This window comes from Zingiber officinale, chromosome 4A, assembly GCF_018446385.1.
Source record: "Zingiber officinale cultivar Zhangliang chromosome 4A, Zo_v1.1, whole genome shotgun sequence".
NCBI lineage: Eukaryota > Viridiplantae > Streptophyta > Magnoliopsida > Zingiberales > Zingiberaceae > Zingiber > Zingiber officinale.
The window spans coordinates 722,454-750,226 of NC_055992.1; the positions used below are offsets into that span (position 1 = coordinate 722,454).

The window sequence follows — 27,773 nt, forward strand, 5'->3', positions numbered from 1 at the left end:
ATTGCCTTTAATACTTTTTATTATGAATGGTTAAGTTCCTTTTAGCTTATCAAGCCTTTTTTTTATTTTAAAAATGCATTCAATTAATTGAAGTTACGTTCATAATTAAATTTTCAATGTATTAATCCATCAATAGTTTAGCTTATCTCTTTCCATTCCTTCCCTTCCCTTCCCTTGCCTTCCATTCTATTTCTATGTCATGCAAAAATGGTAGATGTGTAAGAATATAATCTACCCTATGGTCTTTGCAAGGTATGAATAGTAAATGAGATGATATAGATTAGTACATGAAGAGGGTTTATAATCATCGATCAACTAGTGAAGATGGTTGATGGTCACTCATAAGCTATCTTTTTGGTGGAGTTCATTTGTGCATAAAAGTGATTTTTCCCAAAATGCCTTCTATTAAGAATAAAAAGAAAGCTTATTTTAAATATAAATAAATAAATCCTATATGTATTTAAAAAAATGACAAGTTTCAGCATTACATGGATTGCACATATCAATTATGCTTAGTTGTGCTCATGATAAACATAAAGAAAACCTTTGTAAAAAGTAAGCATTAGTCCATGGTTAGGAAACAACTAAGAAACATATACGTGTGCTCTAAGTATACCATTTGAGGTGATGTTCCTTTACTCTAAAGATAAATTAGAGATGATGTTTCTTTAGTATAAAGAGAAGTGTGGAATCACAAGTTGTTTAAGCTATATATAATATATAATATGTATTATGAATCTCCAATTTTAGGAAATTGTAGTAGCATTTTTAATCTTATGTAACTAATTGAAAATTTGGATGTGAAAGATAAAAGAAGATATATGAAAAATGGGAAATTATCAAAACATTCCTTTTCTAAATAATAATTTTTAAAATGTATATTTATAATTATTTTTTTACTAATTAAGACCTTGATTATTAACATAAGTTTTGTTTTATACAATAGCATGTTGGTGTAATTTTCATCGAAATACATTCTTTAGGGCATGAAAAACTTCAATATTCTAATATTCTATTCAGAATGCCTAAAAACTTACAACAATCAATTTTTTTTTTAGTTTTAGATTGACACAAAAGCAAGTGCAAATTAATTACAAATCATGCTCAAATAGAATTAATTTGTGCCTAAAAACTTCACATAGAATAGACATAAACTGCCAAATACTCTTTAAGTAAAATAGTTGTATTTTCTTATGTTCAAATAATTTTATTTTGATAAAAATATAACCACAAGCTATTCTATAAGACAATAAATATTCTTGAGCACGACTTTTTAGTAAAAAATGATAGTTGGGAGCACTTTTGATATTACAGCCATCATATTTCATTATTTTATTAATTTTATTTTTAAGATAATATGAATTTAATTTTATGTTCCTAAGTTATTTTAATATTGTAAAAGATATATTTTAGTAAATTATCCAAATATAAAATAATATATAATTTTAAAATTCAAACCTCACATCTCGGCTATGTCTTATATTTGCATAAAAAAAATAATAAAACTAGTCAACTCTGGTGACCAGTATGGGCTTATAGAATTTTTTCATCAATCATCAACATAATTAAGAAATATTTTGAGGGCTATGATGTAATGACAGGGCATTCAAATTGTCACTCAGATACTCACGATTAAATCCATAGCTATGATATTAGACCAACCGGCATAAAGTATAATATATATAAAAGAGGATATGATTTTTATAGCTGTAATATTAATTGTTTAATTGATATTATTGTTCTTTATGAAAAATATTTACACTTATCTTAATTTGTTTCATTATATAATTTACAAATTAACTTTTTTAAAGAAAAAATTAAGGTAAAGTAGAACAAAGTCTTATCCTAAAAAAAATTGTAACACTAAGGCTGTAAGGGTTCAGTTTGGAAAATAAAAAGAATGATATTTTTTAAAAAAAAAACATGAATGTAAATAAAAGGAGGATTAAAAAATTGTTAAAACGATAGTTTTGAATCTCTTCTTAATCTAATAGTCTAATATCAAACCTACAAAAAAAAAAAAACTCTCCATAAATTCATAAAACCTCTTTTTTTCTGAGGTAAGACAAATTAACAAATTTCAACATGTAACTAAATTATGGCCTTCCACATGATTTCCCCAATCAAAACAACAACACATGATCTCTAATCTGTATGAAGAGAAAAAAAAAATTCTTAACAATGAAAAAAAAAAAACTCATATTGGCCTAGCACAACAGATCTAAACATCTACATATCAATTTTATCTCACATGCATGAGCCAATTCATTGTCTAGAGTCATGCACAAATCAATCGATTGATAAACTGAAAACTTACAAAGAAAAAAAAAGGGAAGATCGATCTAAACCCAACCAGAACAAGCAAGACCGACTGAAACATTCAATTCTTAACTAAAATTTTCAACTAGGAGCATAGAGCTAGCAGAAACGTATCCAGCATATAGATCTATCATATTTAATTTCTATACTGAAGCAATTACACGAACTGGAGATCAATAATACTCAATCAATCACGGCGACGGCGGGTACAAATCGGAGATAGCTCTGAGGACATGCACTTGCAACCTCAACCTGTATATGTACTCCGCGGTCTGCAAGAACAGCTGCTCCGGCTGCAACTCCCTCCCTCCCGGCACCAGCCTCCGCAGCCTCCTCACCTTCCTCCTCACCGCTGCCGTTCGCCGCTGCCCTTCTCTCCGCGCCCTCTTTACGACACGCAGTTCTCCCTTCTTTTCCTCCATTAGCTACTGATGATATAAGGAAGAAGAAGGAGGAGGATTGTGGGCATGGGGAGAGAGGGAGGATTTATAGATGAAAGAGAGAGATAGTGGTAAAAAGGTAAATACATTCTGTCTTCAATGTCTCCGCCAATCTATCTTAAAACAAATACGGAGAAAGTAAATCATGGACGACTATTAATCTTTTGAATAATAACTAATATATAAGGAAGATATTTATCTCGGTATTATCGAAATTTGAATTCTAGACTTCATGATGATATTACTTCATGTGTTAATTACTAGATCGTCTCGAGAGATCGAGAGAATTAGGAATAACAATTTCACCTGAACCCGATGGAGGATTTGACATCCGACCCGAATGGAAGAGGGTATGGAGGGACTATCAATACCCGATACCCTATCCGAATACCTAATTAAATAATATATACATATATTAAAGAAAATTTCTTTTTTTTCAAAATCAACTTACTATTTTTGTTGATATTAGGAGGAGACTATATAGATGTTTAATTTATTTTTTTAATTATATATATATATATATATATATATATAGGTTGTTGATTTTAATATATTTTTGTTGAATGATAATAGTTGGATAGAAAGAAGAAAAATTATAACTATAGAAGATATCTGATTATTTAATGAATATGAGTATGATAGATATAAAAACAAAGGATATAAAATTTCATTCAAATTCGATTCATTGTCATTCGTAGAGAGAACGAGAGTGTGAAAGGGATGAGGAAAAATTAAAAGGGCCGGCATGTGAGCCAACTGGATGGACCCCGGCGGAAGGTGGGGTGGGGATTTCAGGAATCGCCGCAGCGGCGGCCTTGCCGTGTAGCGGGAACACAAGCATGTGGCGCCTCATTCTTGGCACTCGTGTCTGACAGCTCTGCAACGCCACGCCAGGCGGGTCCCACGACGCGATCTCCATCTAGCTCGATATTTAATTACTATTTATACTCACTGTGCATCTAACTGCTTTCATCGTAATCCACGAAGATCTCTCCCTCCCTCCCTCTCTGTGTATATATATATCTATAGTATAATATAAAACCGTACGTTGTTCTGGTTCTAACCAACCGGTCGAGTCCGCCGAACCGAGACACCGATCGATTAATAATTAATTAATTAATTCAAGGTTGAAGTGCAACAGAAGGTAAGCATGCATGCGTACGTGGAATTCAGCTGTGTGCAATTGGATTGGGACCAGGAGCCGGAACATGGAACATGGAACATGGATAGTGGTGGGATGGGGAAGTAGCTAGGGAGGCACGTAGTGCAGATGGATGCATTAGCAAGTAAACAAAAGAGCTAGGCACGCTTGGATCGATGTTGGCAATGATAGAGGAGCTAGCCCCATCGCCACGAGGATGTGGTGTAGTCTTCGCTGTTAGGGTTACTTAAAACGGGACGGCTGCACATGCAAGCACATGCATGCGTATATATGTGCCTTGGGGTTGGAACAATGCCCAATAAGTGCCAAGCTAGCAGCCAGTGACTGTAATTGATATAGATATTGCAGCTAGGCAGTGGATATTTCTTCTTTGCAAACGGCATGGACAGGTCATTATATTAATTCAAAGTCCAAAGGCATGATCGAGTACATGCTCATATTCATTAGTGTATGCCGCACATGCATGCTAATTTCATGTATGGTTGATGAAGCTTAAGCTAGCTAGTCATATCTGGCTGCCTGTTTATTTAATGGCAAAGTGATTATATTGATGAGAATAATTAATTTAAAGTTTAACTACTACCAGCACGCTTTATTATGAAACTTAATAGAGAGACAAAAGAGTACCGGCTACGCTTTGTTTAGTTCTTGTCTAGTGGTTGGTTGCTGAAGTAATGGATCAGTACCATTGCCGATGGGCTAATATTTAAAGCTGTTAACTATATGCTTGTGGTCTTCGTAATGATCCGTGCATGTGTAATAGTATCGATATTATTTGATGTTTCCTTTTGTTTTGTTTTGTTTTTGGTGAATAAAATTACACATAAATCTCCTGCGCCGTATTGAGATGATGGCATTCGTGCATGAAAGTGATCTTGGTAATTCATATTTTACTCTGTCGTGTGTAAGGTGTTTATTTGTTTTTTTTTTTTCTGTTTGTATATTTGGATTTAGCAACTCCAAATGTATAATTTAGGAGATCAATTAATCTAACTCAAGTTGTGTCGCCAATGTTCATGAATCGTTTGACGCAAAAATAATTAAAGGTATGGATGTAATTTAACTTGTAAAATTATATTTTATAAATTTATGGATGTTGTAAAATATCATAGATTATTTATTTTAGAATACATAAAATGTAGATGTAATCAAACCTATTTGAATATTGTATATAATAAATTATGTTAAAATGTAGACAGATTCAAATTAAAAATAGTTATATATGTTTATAATTCTATCCGAAAGTTGAGAAGACAGTTGACTGGGCATACGGTTATACGGTTGACTGGAAGAAGACTCTAGCTGTCCTACAAACCAAGAGTGTTAGTGTCGGATTAGGGAAGAGTCTCGGCGTTAACCCTCCAATACTCAAGTCAATAATTCATATATGAGTGGAAGAACAATAAGTAAACTGTAGCAAAGAGCGTATAGAATAATAAAATATCGCATATCTCTATCTATGGATGGAGATCCCCTTTTATAACGCCACTATAATACTTATGCATGCGTCCCAAAATAGGTGCACGTTTTCCAAAGTATTTTAAAAAAAAAGGACAAATCAAAAGGTGTCGTTGACACCATTCCTTAAGCGAACACGTAAATCTAACGTGACAGACTAAAAGCTTCTAAAGTACTGTTTGCTTACTAGACATTCTTTGCAGTCGGCGACACAAATTTTCAAAAATATGATAAGTTATGTATGTGGGTCCCGCTATAGGCCAGGCAAATGTCGCTCAACGAGAACGCCACCAGCTAGGTCGTACTGAATGGAGCTATTGACCTCTTCTTCACTTGACATTACTACTGTCGGAGAGGCACATAATGTCCTATCGGACGTAAGGTCCGATCGGCCGGGGCGGTGGGCCAGGCATCTTAGTATGTGACTCTGAACCTCGATTGTGAGTGTGGAGGGTGACTGCTCAAACGGTCCACACGCCCTCAATTGCGAGTGCGGAGGATATATGTTTATAATTCTGTCTGGAAGCTAAGAAGGCAGTTGACTCGCATACGATTCTGTGGTTGATTGGAAGAAGACTCTGACTATCTTACAAAATCAGGAGTGTTAGTGTCGGGCTAGGGAAAGGTCCCGACGTTAGTCCTCCGATGCTCAAGTCAATGATTTGTGTATGAGGAGAAGAACAATAAGTAAACTGTTGCAAAGAGCATATAGAATAATAAAATATCGCATATCTTTGTCTATGGATGGAGATCTCCTTTTATAGTGTCACTGTAACGCTTATGCACGCATCCCAAAATAAGTACATGTTTTCCAAAGCATTTTAGGAAAAGACAAATCAAAAAGTGTCGTTGACGTCATTCCTTAAGCGAACACGTAAATCTCTGATGTGACAAACTAAAAACTTCTAAAATACTGTTTGCTTACTAGATATTCTCTATTGTCGGTGGCACAAATTTCTAAAAGTATGATAAGATATGTATATGGGTCCCACTATAGGCCAGGCAAATATCGCTCAGCGAGAATGCCACCAACTCGGTCGTACTGAATAGAGCTATCGGCCTATTCTTCACTTGACATTACTACTGTCGGAGAAGCACATAATGTCCTATCGGACGTAAGGTCCGATCGGCCAGGGCGGTGGGCCAGGCATCTTAATATGTGACTCTGGACCTTGATTGCGGGTGCGGAGGGTGGCTGCTCAGACAGTCCGCACAACCGGCCCTAGAGGCTCGCTCGCCCATCCACAGTTCATGATTTTATCGTCCACCTAACCCTATGACTTTGACCGTTTGACTCTAACCGTCACGTCAACCTGTCTTCATTGTTTTAATTCGCTTTTGGAGGGCCAGCTTCATCTCCATATCAGTTTACATACATAGACTAAAACTAATAGCTGTTAATTAGGTTTAAAAAACTTTAAAATCTTGTATTTCCTATTTGTGTAGATAAATTATGCAATCTGCGTATGTAAAACAGGTAAATTAAGAAAAAAACAATTAAATTATGAAAAAAAACTATAAATAAATTACTTCTAATAACATTTCTACACAGTGACCAATTATAAAAGAAACTATAAATCCAAGTAAATCAAAATTTATTGGTTTCCAATTCTATCGGTACCAATTTTTGCTGGTTTCTATTAAATTTGGTTTTCGAGTAAAATCACACTGATTTGCCTTAGGTTTTTGATCGAACTGGTTGAACGGCCTATTCACACTATTTTCAAGACATTAATGTTCACAATAACAACTTGAAGAACACTGATTAAAGGTAATTAAGAACTCGATCAATATTGTGAATCTATAAATGTTAACATGAAGTTATAAATTTAAGATTAATTCCTAAATAGGGCTTAAGATGGGCAAACACTAAGGAATTCATCAACTATATCCATTGATCCTGTCCGAAAGTCGATGAGATGGAAAGCTGGGGATGTGAAGGTCTCGCTGACCTCCCATAGACTCTGCTCCGCCCTGCAAAACAGATGACGTCAGTGCCGAGCTAGGGAAGGAGTACCGACGTTGGCCCTCCGACACTCAAGTCAATCGCCGGCGATGATTTAGAAGGCAGAGCAACAAGAATGAACACTGTAGTGCAAATAGTATATATCGCGTACCTCCGCCGATGCTTGGACCCTCCCTTTATATAGAGTTCTTGTAGTGCGCGCGCGCTTCCCCAGGCGAACACGCTTCTCGAAGTTTCTCTTAAAAAGACTTATCAGTAAAATGTCTCTAACACAATACCTTAACAAACTGAGCATATCTCTGATGTGACAGTGGAAGCTTTCATCGTACGATCTTCTTGTCGACCATGTCTGGTGTCAGCAGCACTAACTCCCAAAAGGATGTCGAGAGATAACAGTGGGGCCGTTACTGGGCCGTGCGGGTTAGCCACTCGGCCAAAATTTCGCTGCGCCTGTGCCGCGTCTGCTCGGCCGAAACTCTGTTGCGCCTGTGCCGAGTCCTGTTGCTGGAACGAGCGGGGTAACTGCTTGGTCAGGATTTTGCATATCGTCCCCTCCTCCTTTTAGCGTCCAACAATACCCCATTGAGCGTCGGGTGTTTAACACACCTCCCCGAGTTAAAGGTGGGGTCGGACCGGAACCTTCTTCTCGCGGTCGGGGGCTTGATCGCCCGACCGGCCAATACGATTCTCATCTGTTTGGTCATATGATATCTGAACGTTGACCGTCTTAACTTTGACCTCCATCGTGACAACTAACCTTTGCAGGATGGGTCCCTCATCGCTGTATCATCCACAAACCTTGGAAATACAATACTTTTATATATCATATTCATCTATTAACTTATTGATCAAAGAAATAACCAATTTATACAAATATCACGCCTGTATATATATTTCTATCTCACAATGATCTCCAATAAAAACTATATTCATAGTTTTTTTAAACAATTAATTAATTCATAGTCCCCCCTCCACATGCTATACATATGGTTATTAAATGGAGGCATTTAAAATATAGTACATTTATGGATTAATAATTATTCTAAACAAATGAAACCTGATATTGAAATGCAACTGTTAGGAAATATAAATAATATTTAGATATATAGATAGATTTTTGGTTGTACAGTGGTCAATCATGAGTGGGCTGACCTACAATTATGCCCCATATGGGTATTGGCTGTTCATGGGGCACAAGAGTTTGAAGGTGCATGTGCTCTTAGGAGCCCTAGCTTGCGGGTTAAGTTGATGTGGTTTAGGAGGGACAGGTAATTAAGCGTCCATGCATGAATGGGAGAGGAGAGAGCTCATGTGAGTGTTTGTCCTGACAACCAGAGTTGATAGGGACACCACCCTTAAGATGGAGGGCATTTTGATGAGCAAGTATGCATGGCATGCATGTGGAAGCTCCCTAGCTTTGTTTGCTTACCCACGTTCTATGATCTTCTCGTGGAGTGCTCATGCAGAGTCAGTAGAACTGTCGGTGCATTGGTAAAAAAAAAATACATAAAAAAAAAATGTTGCTAAAATAACATTACAACAAAAGCTGTAACCAATATCGAACATGCAGATGTGTCAACAAAGAACATTATTGAGGTTTTAGATAATTATATTGCAAGGGTTAGAATAAAAGAATACTCATAAAAGAGAAATTGAATGTGATACGGTATGTTGTGATTGATCCTAAAAGTAAGGCCGGGTTGATAATTAAGATGATATGATAGTTAAAATTAAGATGAGGTGATAGTTAAAGTAAAAGTGTACATAGTCACTCGTACATTTCATGGACTCAACTCCCTACTCTTCACGGGCAAGACTCTTAGCATACAGTAGGTCGGCCCCAATGCCAGTCTGGCATTCGGATCTCAGCTTTTCACTTCTCATGTACAAGTCTCTCAACATACAGTCGATGGCCATAGAGTCGGTCAGACCTGTGAGGCTCAGCTCTCCACTTCATAGGCTTAGCTTCCAGCATACAACCTTTCGGCCTCAATGTTGGTTAGCTCGAGAGCTAGTTGAACCTTCAAGGCTCAACTTCCCACTTCATGGGCTTAACTCCCAGCATACAGTGGTCGATCCTAGAGTCAGTAGGACCTTCAGAGCTCAGCTCCCCCCTTCATGGGCTCAGCTCCCAGCATACAGTCGGCCAACTATAGAGCCGGTTGGTCTTCCCTGGTTCTCAGCTTCCTTCTCATTGGCGAGACTCCTAGCATACAGCTAGTCGACCACATAATCAATCGGATTTCCTCCAGGAAATAGTAGTATCAAAGAATCGTAACAATTTTTCAGAAAATAATGATTACCCATCAAGAAATATTCCGTTACCCTGACATATACATGCAACAAAACTTTTCTCTGAGGATCATGATACATCCTTCTTGACTTAACATATTCTGATACCAAACATTATCTAACGTCTCATTATTGCAGAGGTTATGAAAGGTGGTATAAGAAGAGATCCTCTCCGTTAGCCAAGTATGCTCATGTGCGTGCACACACACACATCAATACTACTATTCTACTATTCATCTTCTAGCTTCTCCATTTTACTACAATTTTAATTTGAACGTCAGTGTGCCTGCGCCGGAACTTTCTCTCTATTTCTTTCTCTAATATTTCCGTTGCTCTTTTTGTGATGTGTATAGAAAGGATCGCTCGATGTTATCCCCTTCTAGCTCAAAGTCATCTCACGGTTAACACAGAACTACCTATCTAATACACCATCTCTTTCGATTTAAGATAGAATCAGATTTTTTTTTTTTTTTTTTTTTTAATATTGTATGGGTAACATTGCAACGCACAACCATAAATGTTTGAAAGAGAAAGAAGGAAGAGGAGTAGAAGGAGGAAGGCACCGAGCTCTGATTTGGGCCTGGAAGGAGGTGTCGATATTACCGGATCCAAGATTGCGGATCCACGCAGGGTAGATTTGATCCGATTGAAGTAGGCCGACACGAGCCCGATCCACGAGCCGAGAAACCCGACAGCCCTTTCCGTTTCCTCGACACAAGGCGCTCTTCTCTCCCTCTCTCTCGCTCGCTCTCTCGTTCCCCTGCTCCTTGTTCATCATCGGCTTCAATCCTTCTCTCCTCTTCGCTCTTACTTTCCGATCTTCCTCTCTATTTCCTCTGCTCATTGAGTTTACAAATAGGAAGCAAGCTTGCCGGAACAGGCCTAGTAGTCATTGGCTTCACCATGTAAGACATGCTTAATTAGAACAAAATCATATTTTATATGGCTCTTGCACCAAAAGTTTTTTTGTTTTTGTTTTTGTTTTTGTTATGTTTAATTATGATATATCTTTTATTGAAGGAGCACAAAGGATCCAACTACACCTAGGGAAGATTTTTGCATTTGGTTGATGACTCTTATTTGACTTTAATTTGTGGATGATGGTGATACCATTCTTGTGTTTGCGTTTTATTCCAAGGAGTAGCAAAACTTTTAAATAATAATGTCGGGAAGGACTGAGATATCGTTTTCTTAGGGCAGCTAACTAGCTTGCAAGCATAACTTTGGTTTGACTTCGCATTTGGAAGATTAAGTAAAATCCAATGACTGCATTTGATTGTAGGATCAGTATGTTTTTCTGTTCTATACTTCTATTGCAATTCAATTAGAGTAAACCCCTCAAGCATTTTTCTTTTGCACATGTGGGGAACATTTTGGATTTAATTAGGAATTACTCCGACCCAAAGACTAAAAAACACATATACTAGAAGTGTATTCATGCATAAACAGAAAACTTAACTGAAGATTTAATTTTAATTGTAATTTTCATCATTGTGCATTTGTGCTCATGTTATGTCAGTGCCAATTGGGCTAAAATGAGAATTCATTTCAACTAAATTATTAGTACTCAAAGTAAGTTTTTTTATATGAAGAGTTAATATGTATTTATGTGCAGCTAGAAAGTTTAAAAAAAAGAAAGTTATTTACAATTCACAAGTGTAGCAGTGAGAATGGAAAATATATCGATGCTTAGCGGGGGTTCAAGTGATAAGGTTTAGTGAAAACCAAATTTTTGGTGGGTGGACCAGATACTAACTCTCAGTAAAAAGACTTTTTTCAGCAGTTTCCTGCCCGTTAAAGAAAATGCTTCAATTCTTTTCATTCATAAGAAGTGCACCCATCCAAGAATGTGGACACAATTTATTCTTTTTGGTCACAAATTTAACCCTGCATCCCAAAATACGGGCAATATGTGACCTATGGTAGGAATAGGGTTGCAGCATGTTTACCTTGTTTTTGTTGAGTTAATTTTTCGGGTCTATATTCAATTTCTCAAGGTTCTTGATTGAGAACATATGATGACATTTTGGTGTTTTGGAGGATACCTCTCCCACTAGTGAAAAGATTGTGGCTATTGGAGGAAACCAATTGAGCATTCCACAAACCAACCCTTTAATTACTATGATTACAAGGATGGCGAAAGGTTCCATGGTATTGGCCTTCATTACATCAAATCCACCTACTAGGAACACTATTGACTTGGAGGGGTGTTTTACCATTGTTAAGTAGCTACTATGTCCGCATGCACCATTTGTGACTGCAACCCAATAAGGAAGGACAATTGGATTATCCCCTTGAGTTTCTATAGGCACTGCCGCTCTCTTGCCTTAGTCCAACGAGCAAGGTTTTGTGTGTGCTTAAAATTCCAATATGTCCACCTAAATTTATAGCGCATGAGCTTGTATAGTAATCCTATTGAAAGTTTATTGTTAAATTCAGTTATTCTCTGTTTTTATTATATATTTTATATTATAAAATGATAATATACTTCTGGAGATTTTCCTGCTATAACACTGGGGGGAAGCTAACAATTAACATGCTGCAATTTTAATTCACAGCTAAGTTGGAATCAAGATGTCTTCGCCAAGTAAGAGGAGAGATATGGATGTAATGAAGTTGTAAGTTCTTCTTTTCCATATATTTGGCTGAAATTTCCTTCATTTATACATGAATGGAAACCCCTGTGATAAAAAGTCAGCAGAGTAAACTGTATTTTTTTTATCCCTCATGAATTCTTAAGACTTCAAACCCCTGTGGCTTTCTCATGAGTTTGATAATCAGCAGATGCTCCATGCTCGTGATTTTGAAAAATTATTTTACTTTTGCAAAAGCAATCTCTTCCATAAGCTGGCATTGCTATAACATTTTCTTGCATAGGTTGGTTGGTGCTAGGTTGATACACTGGTTATAAATGACTCTTCAGGGTATCATTTGAGCTTCATGATTGAGAGCACCTCACATCATCTGTTGTGGGATCTGGCATATATTTACTTTGTGTACATTTTTACTTAGTGATTACATGTGAAACTCTATTTATATTGTATATTTGCGTGCTATTGAGTATATATAACCATAAGTCTATGACTATCATCCACAATATGGATTAACTAACATCATAATGTGATAATTCCTTTGGGTACAATTACGGTTATTAAGGATGATTTTTCCCAAAATGGGCATTCTAAATGGTATTTCATTGCATTATTCTTGTATATTTCGATCAAATGCTCATGTTTATAATTTCTTTGCATTGACTATTTTTTTTGCATCTGAGACCATGTCTATTATCCTTCATAACATTCATACAGACTATGGTTATATAGATTCAACATTATGTGAATTTTCTCAAGACTCGTTTTTTGTGTTTTCTTTTAGAACATCACCTGCACTGATATCAGCACGAATGGATTGATCCATCCCTATGCTTCATCTCCTGACTAGTTTTCTCTTTTCCCTCTTTGTAGGATAATGAGTGATTACTCAGTAGAGACCATCAACGATGGTCTTGCTGAATTTAATGTGGAATTTCATGGCCCCAAAGAAAGTACGAGCTTTTCCCCTTTACATGATGTCTCTGTTGAATTGTAATGTCAGCACTATGGTTATGTGTCAATTCAGGTTTAAGCTGACCACATCAGTTTCTTAATCCATCATTTCAAAAATCAATTCTAATGCAACCTTTTTGTTTAACTTCTTCTGATCCTGTTGGTTGATAAGATCAAAAAATTTCAGTTAGTAGTTTTTAATTATAGACTTCATTCAGTACCTATTTTCTTACAAATCCATAATTCATCATTCATAATACATCCTTAGCATCCTTGTGTGGTCCTAAAGAGTACATTTGCAAGGAATTATTAATTTGCCAAATCAATTAGCGGATCATTATGACTCTAGATTATCTCAGGTTAGACATTATTCTTATTAGCATTCCTTTTATTTTATGCTTTCTCATATGGCAAGGGAACTGGTTTAAGCTTGAAGTTACAATTTCAACAAGTTCTGTAGCTTTTAGTTAGTTAGTCGAGGCTCTACTTAAGCATTACCACGATCAAAGTAGTTCTGATTTAACTTTTGTTCTTACAGGTCCTTATGAAGGTGGCGTGTGGAAAGTCCGTGTTGAGCTACCAGATGCTTATCCATACAAGTCTCCTTCAATTGGCTTCCTGAACAAAATATTCCATCCCAACGTTGATGAATTGTGAGACTGTTCTCTTTTCCTTGAAACTAATGTATGTTGGCATCATCTTCACAATTTACTTTTTTTCACTAGAGGACCTTGATTATAGTACTAGATCTTCAACCATCTGGAATCTGATAGCTATAGACATTGATGCTTATGAAAATATAGTCAACAAGATAACTTCATAGTAATTCATCTTATCAGCGATATTTTTAGGAAGAGACAAAAATATAGCATCTTCTGTGTGTGTCTTCTCTTGATTATAGCATCTTTTATCCAGCAGGTCTGGCTCGATATGTTTGGACGTAATCAACCAGTCTTGGAGTCCAATGTTCGGTAAGGATTATGAAATTATATGCATTAAAGTGTTTACTGACATATATGGCTTAGATTGGGAGATTCATTTCAGCTCGCTCCTATGACCACTCACATAAAATTCAATCGTAAGTGCTGTTGGGACTAAAATCAAAAACATTGTGGAACTGAAAATTAGATTCAATTCAGAAACAAACAGAAAATCAGCTTGGTTACATTTGATTCTAGGTCGAGGAGAATTCAATTTCTTATTTGTCTGAATGACTGCAGATTTGCTGAATATCTTTGAAGTCTTTCTTCCCCAGCTGTTGCTGTATCCAAACCCTTTAGATCCATTAAATGGCGATGCCGCTTCCCTGTTGCTGAAGGACAAAATTCAATATGAAAAGAAAGTAAAAGGTAAAAAAAGTTGCTGTATGTCTTGTGGATGAAATGCATGCCTATAGAAGCCTTTATTTAGTGTTTTCCCGTTAACATTCAAATATATTAGCAGAGTACTGTGAGCGGTATGCAAAGAGCAAAATGGAAAATATTTCAGATGGAAGCGACGAAGACATCAGCGAGGATGAGTGCAACACCGGATCAGACACCGATGGCATTGCCGGAGATGCAGATCCCTGAAGCACAACTCTTTGGACTTGAAATGGATCAGCTAGTGATGAGTGCAACACAGGATCAGACACTGATGGCATTGCTGGAGATGCAGATCCCTGAAGCACAACTCTTTGGACTTGAAATTGATCAGCTAGTGACGATACGCTTTTTCCTTGCACTTTAACATTGAAATGTTCCAGTTCTTGATAGATTCCATTTGTTTATTTTATTGCTGTTTTTTTTTTCAAAACAAGCTAACTATACTTGTTGCGAAAAGTGAGTTATAGTTGTGATGCATCAAAGTGAGTTACAGTGTGAGCAAACGAAAAGCAAAGGAGTATTGAATTCCACAGCATAGCCTTTTTGATCTATCTAAATCCATTAACAATACATGTTCCAATAAGAATTGACTGAACAAAGAGGGCATCCTATACAATGGTATACCATGTGCTGTATTATAATCTATTTAGCCATAAGCAGCCACATCAAAACAGACTAGCTCATATGTACAAGTATAGCTGAGGCAAAAGAGAACCTCCTACTGACTCTTCATCACAACCTCACCATTTACATTTCACATGACAAAATCTGAACACATCTGTCTGTTGCTGGAGTTCAAATGTGATACAGCATTGCAACCTCGAGTGTCGAAGCATGAGGGATGTTAAATGCATAGGTCCGGCCCCTAGAGTTCCTTCTAAGGAACTCATAACCCAGATCAATCACCAGTCGCTTAACGAGGCTTGATCCACTCTTAGCCCTCATGTACTCGTGCCCGAGAATGAATGCCATTCCTGCTTCTCTAGCCTCCATTAGTTCCAACAACTCTTCCTTGTTCGCTTCTCTTTTTAGCAGACTCTCAGGCAATGCGAATCTTACTTGCTTTTTGGGCACTCGAACCTGCATGAGTATTTCTCTTGATGGGCCTGGTGCATCTTCTAATTCAACTTTCTCTTTTCGGATCCTTGAATCGATGCTGACCATGGTCATTTTCTCATCGCCGTTCTCAGTTTCTTCACACAAACTGACAGGTTTCGATCCTTCTGAACGGATGAACTCCGCAATGCTACAAACCAGATCCCTTTCAAACTCTGAATCATCCTTTTGAATGTCATGGTACCCATACCGGACAATAACCCTATATAACCTGTATTCTTTGAGGCCAACACGACCAACAAGGAAGCGTTCCTCAGGTTGGACGTATGGCACTGGCACCGACTTAATACAGAGGAATACGACAACCTGAGGCAAAGAAAATTTAAGATGAAACTTGAATCTTTTGTGACATAGTTGCAAAAGGAGCTTATATATTGAAACAAACACTATCTGATTAGTAAAATCCATGAGGGAGTTTTGAGTAATACCTGATGGAATGCAGGCAAGTTGGTGATGAAATGGGAGAATATTGCAGGAATGCCTGATACAAGCTCAGTGTCGATCACACCAATGCCTCGAACGCGTACAAAGCCAAGGTTAGGACCTATGCTCAGGAGCCAATTGAGCGAGACTTTGTTTTCAAGGTCAAACTCATATTTCTTAATCGTGCCGTAATGCCAGATGAACATGATAGCAATAAACATAAAAGACAGTGCACTGGGAACCCAAGCTCCTTCAAGGAACTTAATTAGACTGGCTGAGAAGAAGAGTGTTTCAATGGAACCGAAGAAAACAACAAAGCATACCGCGAGAATAATGCTCTTGTTCCAACAGAGGATCATTACTAGAGACATCAAGCAAGTGGTGACCAGCATAACAGTAATGACTGCTAACCCTGCACAAATATGAAGCCAGAAACATGTGATCCTGTTATTTAGTGCTAACAGTGCAGCAACCATCCATCTCTGAAGAAAATGGTCCGGTTATAAATTTCAAGAACCCGAAAAGCACTACAAGAAAATGCTAAAAGTAAATAGCAGAAGAAACTAAATGGATCCTCAACACGAGAACAACAAGCTTTCGAACCAGGTGAGTCTAATCTGACCGGTGCCAATTTCAATCAAAGATTATCCAATTCAAGTCCAAATAAACGCGAAGGACCGACTTAATTTTTCAAGCAATTGGATGTATCAGTCAATAGCTTTTCAGTGCATATTGTCGTTGGCGATAGTTCACATGGAAATCTTCACAATCCTCCTATGATTAATTTCATTATCCTCATATGTGATTCCTATAAGGATGCAACAACATGAGAGTACAAAAGATAAGACTAATTGCTTTGTTAGTCCAGTAACATGCAAAGTTAGCATCTCAACTAACTATTCTAAATCAACTCATTAAGCCAAAGTTTAACAGAATCCAACCTTTATGCTAAGTCACCAAACCTAACACGGGAGGTATGCCGAGGGAAATTGAAGCAAGGGGTATGGAAGCCAAGCTTATGAATGTCATACCTGATGCATTGCCGAGGCGCTTTGTGTCACGAAAACCAACAGTAACAGCTAAGCAAAGTATCATCAAAATCCAGTTGATCTCTGGTATGTATATCTGACCACGAGTTCTCGAAGATGTATGTACTATCTTTACCCTTGGAAAACATCCCAAAGCAGAGCACTGCTTGATGATGGAAAAAGTACCTGTAATGACTGCTTGGCTTCCGACCACGGCCGCAAGAACAGCAATTCCCATGATTGGCCACCTTATATTCTCTAATAAATGAAAATTTTCATGGTGAAGAGCCTGCATTACTAAGCTTATCGATCCAGAAAGAGTTTAGGCCTAAATGAGAAAATACCTGGGACAGAAACATAGAAACCGATTTGATAATCAGTTCGAACAATGTGATGCTGAGAGAGGTATGCAGCTTGCCCCATGTAAGCAAGCAGCAAGGATGGGTAGACCACAAAAGTAAATGCAATCTGCACAGTCAATGCTTCATTAGGGAGTAATTAAAATTTCCAAAAAAAAAATCATATGTGAAATTTTTTTCCCTCATAAACCCGAAGTCTATGCTCCGGTGTTATACTGAGCGCTAGCTGCACAATGCTCGATAGAAGTAGGCTCTACAGTTTGACATTTTAAAGAATTTTTTATCACCTAACTAGGAGAAAATGAGTAGGCAATAAACAGATTGCATTGTTTTAGCTGAAATTTTGAGAAAGTTTGCCATGAAGATTTGTTTGGCATTTAAAAGGAAATAAAATCTTCTCCAGTTGCATATGATCAAGATTTTAAAAAAAAAAAAAAATGGTCTCAGTATCAGCCAGAATTATATCATTTCATTGCGAATACATGTTGACACTCGGCAAAAAAAAAATAAACTGTCTAATTGAATCAATTTAAAGTCACATTTGAGCCTAACTGGCTTCATTAAAGCCTAATTAAATCACTTATGGGTGGAGCAAAGATTGTCCGAGAAGTAGGCTGAATCTCGGATTAAGATTTAGCCAAAATCAAGATGAACCAAATTATATAGCATAGGTATATTATGCGTCAATTAATAGATGCTCATTGGACTATTATTGCTCGTTTCTATGTTATCATCAACTCGACAATTGTTGCTAATCCCTTCTAATGATCTACAGCTCGGTCATTCACCACACCAGAAACTTCACGACAAGTACATTTTCGAGTCCCACCTCAGACCATTTCTCACAAATTCCCACATACCAAACTACATCCTCCTCCTTAGATTTGCTTTGCCCTCCTCGTTCATCCATCGTGCCATCAGTTTCATTTGATATGGGCTGAATGGAAAGCATGTGTAATAGATATTGATAATTCATGGTCGGTTACCAGTGATGTAAAAGTGGAAATTTTCTTCATGTCAAACTTAGCTTTGATTTCAGTCCCTAGGTGAAATGATGTGTTCTACAGCCAACTAAGCTTGGAATGAGATTTAGAAACATGCAAATGATACCTACAACTCAAGATGAATGACTCCATCAGGCTAATTATAACATCTCCTCATGAATTACAAGGCAGCTGAGTCCTACAAGCCAAGAGACACCAAAAGTGCTAGGGACCTAACTGAGAATGCTAGGGGCCAAATTGTAGGCACCGCATAAAACAAGGTTTAAAAGAGCTGCCATGGGAATACAACCTTTATAATTTCCAGAAAAGATTGGCACTAAAAAAGGGAATCTACTTAGTGGGATGGAGGATTTAGTTTATCATGATCAATTTGCAGAATTAACTTAAATTCTTAATAATTTAGCATACCTTTATTGACAACTGGGAGAAATGCCCCAGATCAGCATACATAGCTTCAGAGCCTACAAGAAAACTAAGTATGAGATTGAGATAATAGGAAAATGCCGACATGATGAGCTAATTAGACAAACCTGTTATGCATAACAAAATTCCACCAAGTGACATCCACCCTCCTCTCTGAGTCTTCTTCAGAAAGTTATACATATAATACGGAGAAAGGGCACGATATACGTGTGGATTCCAGTAGAAAATGTTGTACACCCCAATTACACTTATGCATAATAGCCAAATAAGAATAATTGGAGCAAAAAGGAATCCCAGCCGGTGAGTACCATGATGTTGCACCGCAAACAAGCAGATTAAAATGAGACATGCAATTGGTACCTCGACATCTGAAAATAGACAACTAACGATGGTGAAAATAGGGAAAACTGTCTCCACGAGCAAGAAGATAAAATAGTGGCAATGTTTCCATGCATAGCAGAGTTCATAAATTCAATGAAAGAAATCAATATTAGATTGCATCCAAGAAACAGTTCATAAATAGCCAGTAGTAAAATCAAGAATGAAACTTGAACATCTGTAGTCAGCCTGGTAGATGAGGATAAAAGACCAAGCTTAAATAAAAAAAAAATGAAATAAAATAAAAACAAGACTTCCAATTCTGTTTTGGAGAATTATGAAAAATCCTGTCCCCCATTTGACATAAAGTGGAAATCTTCTATTTCTCCTAGCTAATAATTATGTTACCGTGAGAGTTTATACAGTCATAGTGCCAAAACTTGATACAACACTAGGACACACATATCTGCCCAATGTTTGTCAGCATTGCTCAGACGAGCAGAACTATCTGCCATGTGTTGAAGCATCAACGAGACATCACGCATAAAAATGATATCTGGAATAGTAAGTTAGCCAAGATCTCATCTGAAGAATCAAGAAAATCAGAGATGATAGACATTCAGCACTTGCGATTTTGACATATGACACTCTAAAGGTCAGATAACATCACTAAATGAGCTTAACATATCAAACAAGTTAACATCATTAGTCTAATGGTGTACAAACAAAAAATTTAGCAACTTGTCAAGTAAGCTCCAAAAAGCTTCATCCATGCTCAAACAGAACTGGTCGGTAACATTTAATAACTTTTTACTGTAAGCCTCCCTCCTATCATGGTGGGAGTCAAGCTAAGACTGATTGTTTCTTAGTTAAAATATAATAAGATTTTTTAAAATATATATATATATATGTAAGCCTTTAATCCACAGAAAATAAAACACATTGAAGCATGATCAGATTTGGTGAGATGAAACCATGGTTGCGGCCGGATACATCTTTTTCAAAACAGAATCAATGGCAGTGGACTTTGTATAACTACGTATAGTTACTATGCACAATCTATGCTTCAAACAGTAGCTACGAGAACAGCTCCTTACATTTGTGACGTTCCTTGGACATAGAGAGCTCAAGCCCCGAGACTGCCGAGAAAACTGTCAACATCAAAAGACAATATCAGATCAAAGAAGGAAATAACTTTACGGCTAAGCCTGTTTATGCCTCAGATTGCAGAAACAGGGAGCAAAGTTACAACCAGAGATCGCAGGGGTGAGGATTCCATCCCCAATGACCATGGAAGTCCCGATCATCGCAAGAATTAGCAGCGCAACCTGCAAGGCCTGATGCTTCTCTAGTAATCTTCTTATAATTGAGGCAGAAGTGACAGTACCCGAGGCCGCAATGCTAGACACGGTGTCATCATTTTTCTTGTAAGCGGACAGCTCCTGGTCAGCGAGCTGGTGACTGGGCGAGAGGCCAATGGTTCCTTGGCGGCAGAGGAGAGAGTAGAGCGCAAATGTGCCACCTTCGCCATTGTCATCCGCGCGAAGCACTATGAAGACGTACTTGAGGAGGGGGATAAGGGTGAGTGTCCAGAAAACGAAGGAGAGGACGCCATAGATCTCGTCGTTGCTCTCCGTGTGCTCGATGTCATCGGCGAAGGTGCTCTTGTAAACGTAAAGAGGCGATGTGCTAAGGTCCCCGTAAACTACCCCCAAGCTCTGGTAGGTCAGCATCAGAACCGACCTCCAAGATTGTTTCTGCAATCCAACAGCAAAACAGGGTTCCCCGTGCTTTGAGCTCGAATTGCTCATCAAAATCCAAACTTTACATGAAGAAGTGAAAAAAAAAATCATTTTTCACCGATTCTTAGGAAAAGATCAAGCTTTGGACATCGACTCACCTTGAAAGTTCTCGGACAGTGTCCGCTCTCAAGATCCATTTCTGCTCCCGCCTCGCCTCTCCTCACTCCTCTTCAGCGGCAAGGATTCCCCAACATTTTGTCATATTCGATAAAGAAGGAACCTTCCTTCTTGAATTTATGGGAACTTCTAAAATCTCAGCAGCGCAGACGCAGGCAGAGGTGGTGGATGGCTAGGTGGTAATTGATGCTTTCACCAGGCGACACAGAGCAGGCACTAAGCTTAAAAAGCAGCGGATGGGGAAAAGTTACAGGCCGTGGCGATTGTTTATGGAAAAGGAGTTGATAACTTGGTGCTCCTTTTAGCGCAAGTGGGAGACTTATCAAAGGGATCTTGACGTTCGAAACGGAGAAAATCTCTGGATGGATGACACTTGCATTCGTTTTTTATCTGAACAACCACTGCCATTAATGCCTTCCGATTCCCATACTCAATCGCCTATTGTTAATCTCCGTAAAGATGGAACTAAATTTCTGTGTTTAGGAGGATGGATTAACAAACTGATGACCTTGATCGTGGTGGATATCTAGGCAAAGCGTATCTTTCCGTGAGATCAAAACAAACTGCGCTAACCGCAGGGCATCCACAGATTGCAAACGATGGAAAGTTAGATGCTCTCAAGTGCAAAGGGAAATCCAAAGATTAAGCTGGATTTGGAAAGCTTTTAAGATTCGACTGCACTATAAATGTGTATTTAATGATTCGTGTGTCAAAATCTAAACATTTCATCAAAATAAAACATGATCATCATCAAAATAGCAACAGAGATACACCTCCTCAGAAGTATTATCATTTTGCCTTCCATTTGACTAGCTCCGTTCTGTTGCACCTTATTCTCTACAGTTTTTGAGTAGTTCGTGGTTATCACTTTGCCATTATTTTAAAGTTGGGATTAGCAAGTGCACTCAAACTATGGGAAACAAAAGTGAGATACACTCCCAAGTAACCAAACCTATGCTCCTAGACCTATGACTTTGATTGGTTCGGATATATTAAACAAGTTGAATCTTTTCAATGAAACTATAATTTGGCCTAGGGAATACTTTGATGTTTAATATAATATACCAAATTCCTCCAGTAAAATAGCCATCTGTTGCTAGTGAGAATGATGTCGAAAAGGATGGCCTTAAATATACAATTGTCTTTTCCACCTGCCTCTCGAATTTTTCTTTCTTTGATGTCGACTGCCAAAGACCTAGTAAATATTTCTTGATTTTTTTATCATAGTTTTTTATTTAATTCAACTTCTTTTTTTTTTTAATGAACTTTGACATGAAGCAATTAAGCTGCTGCACTTTTCTTCCATTGCGAGTATCCAGTATTTTGCAGTAATTATGCAGTACGCTTATCTTATATGTGCTTTGTGGAGCTGGATCACTTAGAATTCTTGGAACCAGATTGTTTAATTTGGATTAGATACATGTTTCAATGTAGAGTGATCTTTGCTCTAACAAATCCACTATCTAAATCAAATTGGACTACAAGGATAAGCACTTGGTCAAAAGAGACTGCTACTAGTGCTGTTCATATAATAGTCTACTCTTGCTCATAGTATCTTTGAATGTCATAGGGCTTGACTACAACCTAAAGGTATCTTGATAACTTTTGTGAAAGTTTTGAATATATGTAGTCATGTGACTCATGTTTGAAAGTTGAGGAGATGGATACTGAGGGCGTGATATTTCTATTGATCTCCGAGAGATTTCGTTTTTACCTGTAATATAAGTAGCGTCAGTGCTGAGTCAGGGAGGGGGTCCCCGACGATGGTCCTCCGACGCTCATGTCAGTCTTCGGCGAAACAAGAAGCAAAGAGAATTGTAGCGCAACTGTAGAGATCGTGAGAAAAGTATACCTCCGTCGATGCCTGAACCCCCTTTTATATAGGGCTCTTGTAGCGTGTGCGTATGCTTCTCAAAGCGGGCACACTATCCCAAGCTTTCTCTGAAGGGACATGTCAGTAAAGTATCCTTGACACAGTACCTTAACGAACCGAGCATATCATTGAAATAACAGTGAAAGCTTCCGTCGTACGATCCTCTGTCTGACCATGCCGTCCGTCGGCAGCACTAACTCCCAAAAGGATGTCGAAAGATATCCTGCTGTATATATTGCTCGGTCGAACGGAATGGCCGCTCGGCTGAGAGCCCTGTAGTGTCGTCCGTTGCGGGCCGAGCGGGATGGCCGCTCAGCCGGGAGCCCACCGTCGCACTGAGCGGGAGAGCCGCTTGGCCAATTGGCCTTGATCCATGTCGTCCGCCGTTGCGCCGAGCGGAAGAGCTGCTCAACTCACAGCTTGGCTCGACTTCTGTGAGTTCATTGAGCATTGGTTTGACTACTCCATGCCAGGGACGGTGAGTCGGCGCTTAATTTCTGGTCCGACTATGTCCCACCCGATCGACCAAGACCCTCCGTCCGTCGACTGTCTTATCTCTGACTTTCGTTGACTTCCACCGTGATAACGGGACATGGCCGCCCTTATCACCGCATCAATATATATCTTGAAATGTTCATCCTCTCTGAAGGTTTGTTAATCAAAGGCACCGGCAGTTGTCTTTTGTACACAAAAGGACCAAACAAGGACTTTGTGATGTACCCTGTGGCATGCATGAAGGACATTGATCCTTTGTGGTTATCTGCATCACAGTTCTGCTTAATCTAATTAATGTTTTCAATCATATACGTCCTTGATTACAGTCAACTGAACATATTAGTCTTAAATGTATAGTAGATTGTAAATTCTAGATTAGATTTGACCAGTTCTAGATATAATTCCGTATTTGAATAAGAATCTAACTGAAAGGAAAGCGAGTTTTTGTATTAGTTAAACCAAATTCACAAATTCAACTCTGACTTAGCTTCTCCACACACTTTTATAAGTTTGTGGTGTATTCTTAATTTCTCGATCGCTTGTGTTTGCAAGTGTTGATCGACATCTCATCTAACATACACACCACCATATTCTGTTCTATGACTCAAAGTATGCTGCTTGTGGCCAACCTTTTTAAGACTTAATTTGCTAACGCTTTCTACCTAATTTTTGAAGGATTCTGCTGCTGTGCCATCAGATATACATCGATCCACACGTCCATCAGCTACACAGTGAACTCATGTCTGCAAAAGCCGAAGCCATGAATGGCTATCCCTTTCCCATCCCACTCACACACTTTCAGTAGTATATATCCGATCCAAACTTGAAGGATATCAACATCATCATCCTTGTGTCTTTTAGGTGAACTTGCCCATCTGGTGGCCCTTCCTTGTCCTGCCAAATGCTAAGCTGACCTCACCATGCAAACTTTGTCTTTCCTCATGTCCTTGCGTGGCTCTTGCACTTGCTAGTCTTTCCCCAAGAGTACAATTGGGGCTTACATGCCCCAATTAGGACTCTGTAACATCAGTGGCCCCACCCAATCTGAGATGATGGAGGACACCCACAAGATGCAAATTAGGTTTGGCAACTCAGTTTCCATTTAATTAATTAATTGTAGGTAAAAAGGTAACTAGCCAATAACCCTCCACTAAATTAATTAAGGTTAGGGTTTGAGTTAGATCACATCATAATTAGCACATGTTTAAGGCCTATGCATGCATCAGTTCAGTACAGTGCTAGCTAGCTAGCTGAACTGGACTTAAGAAGACCAAGTAGCAGTTGGCTTTCAAGTCACTTTAATTGCAGAAGGTCTACAAGGGGTCCCCGTTTGGATTTGTATGCACCAGAAACTTAAATTTATGACAGTGTACATCATCATGATTGACTGAGAATTTGAGAGGTGAGAACTAACAAATAAAACAGATGAGAGAAAACTCCTGAAGAAGTTGAAGCTTCCTGGAAGTTCTGTCCGTGCATCATTAATTGTGCCACTCTCACGTAGAAAGGAAGGTGGCCCATGCATGCATTCTTAGCTTGTCCATATGCATGCACTCTTGAGGATCGGAGCTAGGGGGCTTCCTGCTCCTGTGGAGCATGAGCAATTTGATGGGGACCTTCAACTCCATCTTTGTAATTAGTTTCATGTAGCACTCACTCATCCACCACCTTGTTGGTCACTTCTCGAATGCACTTTCCTTTCACACAAAAATCACGTTAAGTTTGCAGTAACATTAAACCTCCTTCCTGCTCTACATATATTCAATATATATTGATACGGTTGATAAAAATAGTCCTCAAAAAGTGGGTTAAAATAGGAAGGATCAATTGTGATGGAGGTCAAAGTCAAGCGGTCAAAATCACATGGATGGACAGACCTACAATCGCTAACCAAACTATGTTGGTCGAGCGGTTAGAGGTGAAGTACGTGTTGACCGAACCTCCAGAGCAGTCATCCGTCACAATTTGCAGACGAAGGTTGAAGCTAAGTACTAATTTAGTCGGCCTACTATTCTATCCGATCTAACCTGAGCGTTGATTGGACATACTACGCATCCTTGACAAAATGAAGGGTTGAGCGAAAAAACGAGTTGTCTACTACATTTTGTAAGGTCGAGCTGGCGATCTCCCGGCCAAGTGGAGGTCAGTCGGCCTATAGCGGAACTCAGATACCTATCATATCATACTTTTTTAGAAGTTTGTGCTGAAAAGGACAAAAAATATTCCATCGACAAATCGTCCTTTAGAAGCTTCTAGGCTATCGAATTACAGAGATTTGGACTCTTGTTTAGAGAAAGGTGTCAGAGACACTTTATGATCTATCCTTTCTTAGGAAAGATTTAGGAAACATGCTAATACTTTGAGATGCGTGCTTCATATTTACACACGCTCTTTGCTACAGTTTGCTTCCACTACTTTCTTCTCTTAAATTGATCACTGACTTAAATGTCGGAGGGTCAACGTCGGAGACCCCGATCCATCCCTGACCCGACACTAACGGTCTCTGAGTTAACAGCAGAGCCGCGTCGACACTAGCTCACCGCTTTTACCGATTTCAGACAGGATCATATATAATTAATTATTGACAATTTTATAACCTGCAAATCTTCAAATTAATGAATCATTTGTATGCATAATGATATTCATATGTTTTCTTTCACTATTGTAGAGGTTTGCGTTTTACAATGAATGAAGAGATTACGAGAGGGTTTCCTATTCTTAGAGTTAGTTATTCCTAGAAATTAATAGTTGTAAGGTTTGGAATATATATAATCCTATTATGTAAAATTATTGAGGGTGATCATATGAAGCTAATTTTTTTTGAACGATCAACCTCCAAAAATCCTTCATTATAGACTTGCTTACCGGATAATAGTAGGAGCAAGACTATATATAATTGAAGGGTACCATAGCTTTAAACAATTAATAACATGATTTAATTATTTGATTAGATCCTTTCTAAAATACTATTAATTAAAAATATAAAATATAAAAATATATTCACATGTATCAATTTGTTTATGAAGACAATCTATTTTAAAAATATATTAATGTTTTTCTTATATAATATAATTTAGTTCTTTATAAAATATCATTAATCTCGCACCTTAACTACCACTTAATTTATATGATAATTTCCGTTCGATTCCTCGCCTGGCCTTTCCAAGCTGATGGTGGGCCGGAACAATTGGGCCAAGGCCCGATTTTGTCAGTTCTTTACACTGTTTTTGTTCACATTGGGATAAATTAAATTCTTGATTAAACAATAGGTATTAATTCTTGATTATACCAGTAATGTTCTAGCCGATTAAACAGTAGGTATTAATTCTTGATTATACTAGTAATGTTCTAGCCGTTTGATAGTTAATTAAATTAATCTCATGATTTTTTCCATAGAGAATATGCTGTATTACTATAATTGAGGAGTCAAGTACTTGAAAGGCCAATTGGTCTATTCAATTTATCCGATTGGATCGAGTGAATTGGTCAAACAAGTAGGACAATTGATTTAGGTGGGCCAATTGAACTAGTCGAGTCGAGCATTCGGTCAAGTTAATTAGGTTGAGCATCCGAGTGGGTTAGTCTGGATAAGCTTGGCAAGTTAGGCAGATCTGTTATTAGTAGGGGCATGCAGGTCGGATTGATTAGTCCAACCTAGCTAGGTGTGGGATAAGCCAGCGTACAGGGGCGAGTTAAAGTTAGTATGTCTATCGATCCTTGTAGTTCTTGACATCCAACAATATTTGAATTCATCCAACTTAAATTCCCTTTGAAACAATGCATGGTGAGTGACCAAAGAAAACGTAGTCAAGACGATACGATAATCAAAGTTAAGATAAAGTGATATTCAAAATCAAAGTGTATGTTCTAGATATTCAAAATCAAAGTGTATGTGATAGAACAGATCATTTTCAACAGGGTTCGGCTCCCCATTATTCAGGGACAAGGCTGTCAGCACACACCCAGTCGGCCTCAGAGTCGGTCGGACTTTTGAGGCTCAGCTCCCCACTTCTCATGGGTAAAGCTCTCAGCATACATCCAATCAACCCAACACCGATCAAACTTACGGGGCTTAACTCCCCACTTCTCATGGGCACTGGTCCTAGTATAAATTCGATCTGCCCTAACAAGCCAATCAGATTCCTTCCAGGAGACGACATGCAGTATCAGAGAATTGCAACGATCTATCAGAAAATAATGGTTATTCATCGGGGAATATTCCACTACCCTGATGATCCTGTCTGAAACCTGTGAGGTGGTGCGCTGGCC

At 38.2% G+C, this 27,773-nt stretch overlaps 2 protein-coding genes across 3 annotated transcripts; one reads left to right on the forward strand and one right to left on the reverse strand.

The window, feature by feature from the left end:
- Positions 1-10,328: 10,328 nt before the first annotated feature.
- Positions 10,329-15,028, forward strand: LOC121969160 (ubiquitin-conjugating enzyme E2 5-like). 2 transcript variants are annotated; one of them, XM_042519108.1, is made up of 7 exons: positions 10,329-10,542; positions 12,196-12,255; positions 13,102-13,181; positions 13,721-13,835; positions 14,098-14,153; positions 14,403-14,531; positions 14,626-15,028. In XM_042519108.1, exons 2-7 carry the CDS (start codon positions 12,212-12,214, stop codon positions 14,751-14,753), a joined length of 552 nt encoding a protein of 183 aa, XP_042375042.1. In that variant the 5' UTR covers positions 10,329-10,542; positions 12,196-12,211; the 3' UTR covers positions 14,754-15,028. The 2 variants fall into 2 exon arrangements, with proteins under 2 accessions (XP_042375042.1, XP_042375043.1); XM_042519109.1 differs by having other exon boundaries at positions 10,330-10,542; positions 14,101-14,153; positions 14,626-15,026.
- Positions 15,029-15,064: 36 nt separating this feature from the next.
- On the reverse strand, positions 15,065-21,765 carry LOC121969159 (potassium transporter 8-like). Its single transcript, XM_042519107.1, has 9 exons — positions 21,118-21,765; positions 20,470-20,974; positions 20,315-20,368; positions 19,007-19,267; positions 18,885-18,937; positions 17,458-17,581; positions 17,117-17,371; positions 16,091-16,497; positions 15,065-15,968 (listed from the first exon to the last, which is right to left on the reverse strand). Exons 1-9 carry the CDS (start codon positions 21,154-21,156, stop codon positions 15,342-15,344), a joined length of 2,325 nt encoding a protein of 774 aa, XP_042375041.1. The 5' UTR covers positions 21,157-21,765; the 3' UTR covers positions 15,065-15,341.
- Positions 21,766-27,773: the final 6,008 nt, after the last annotated feature.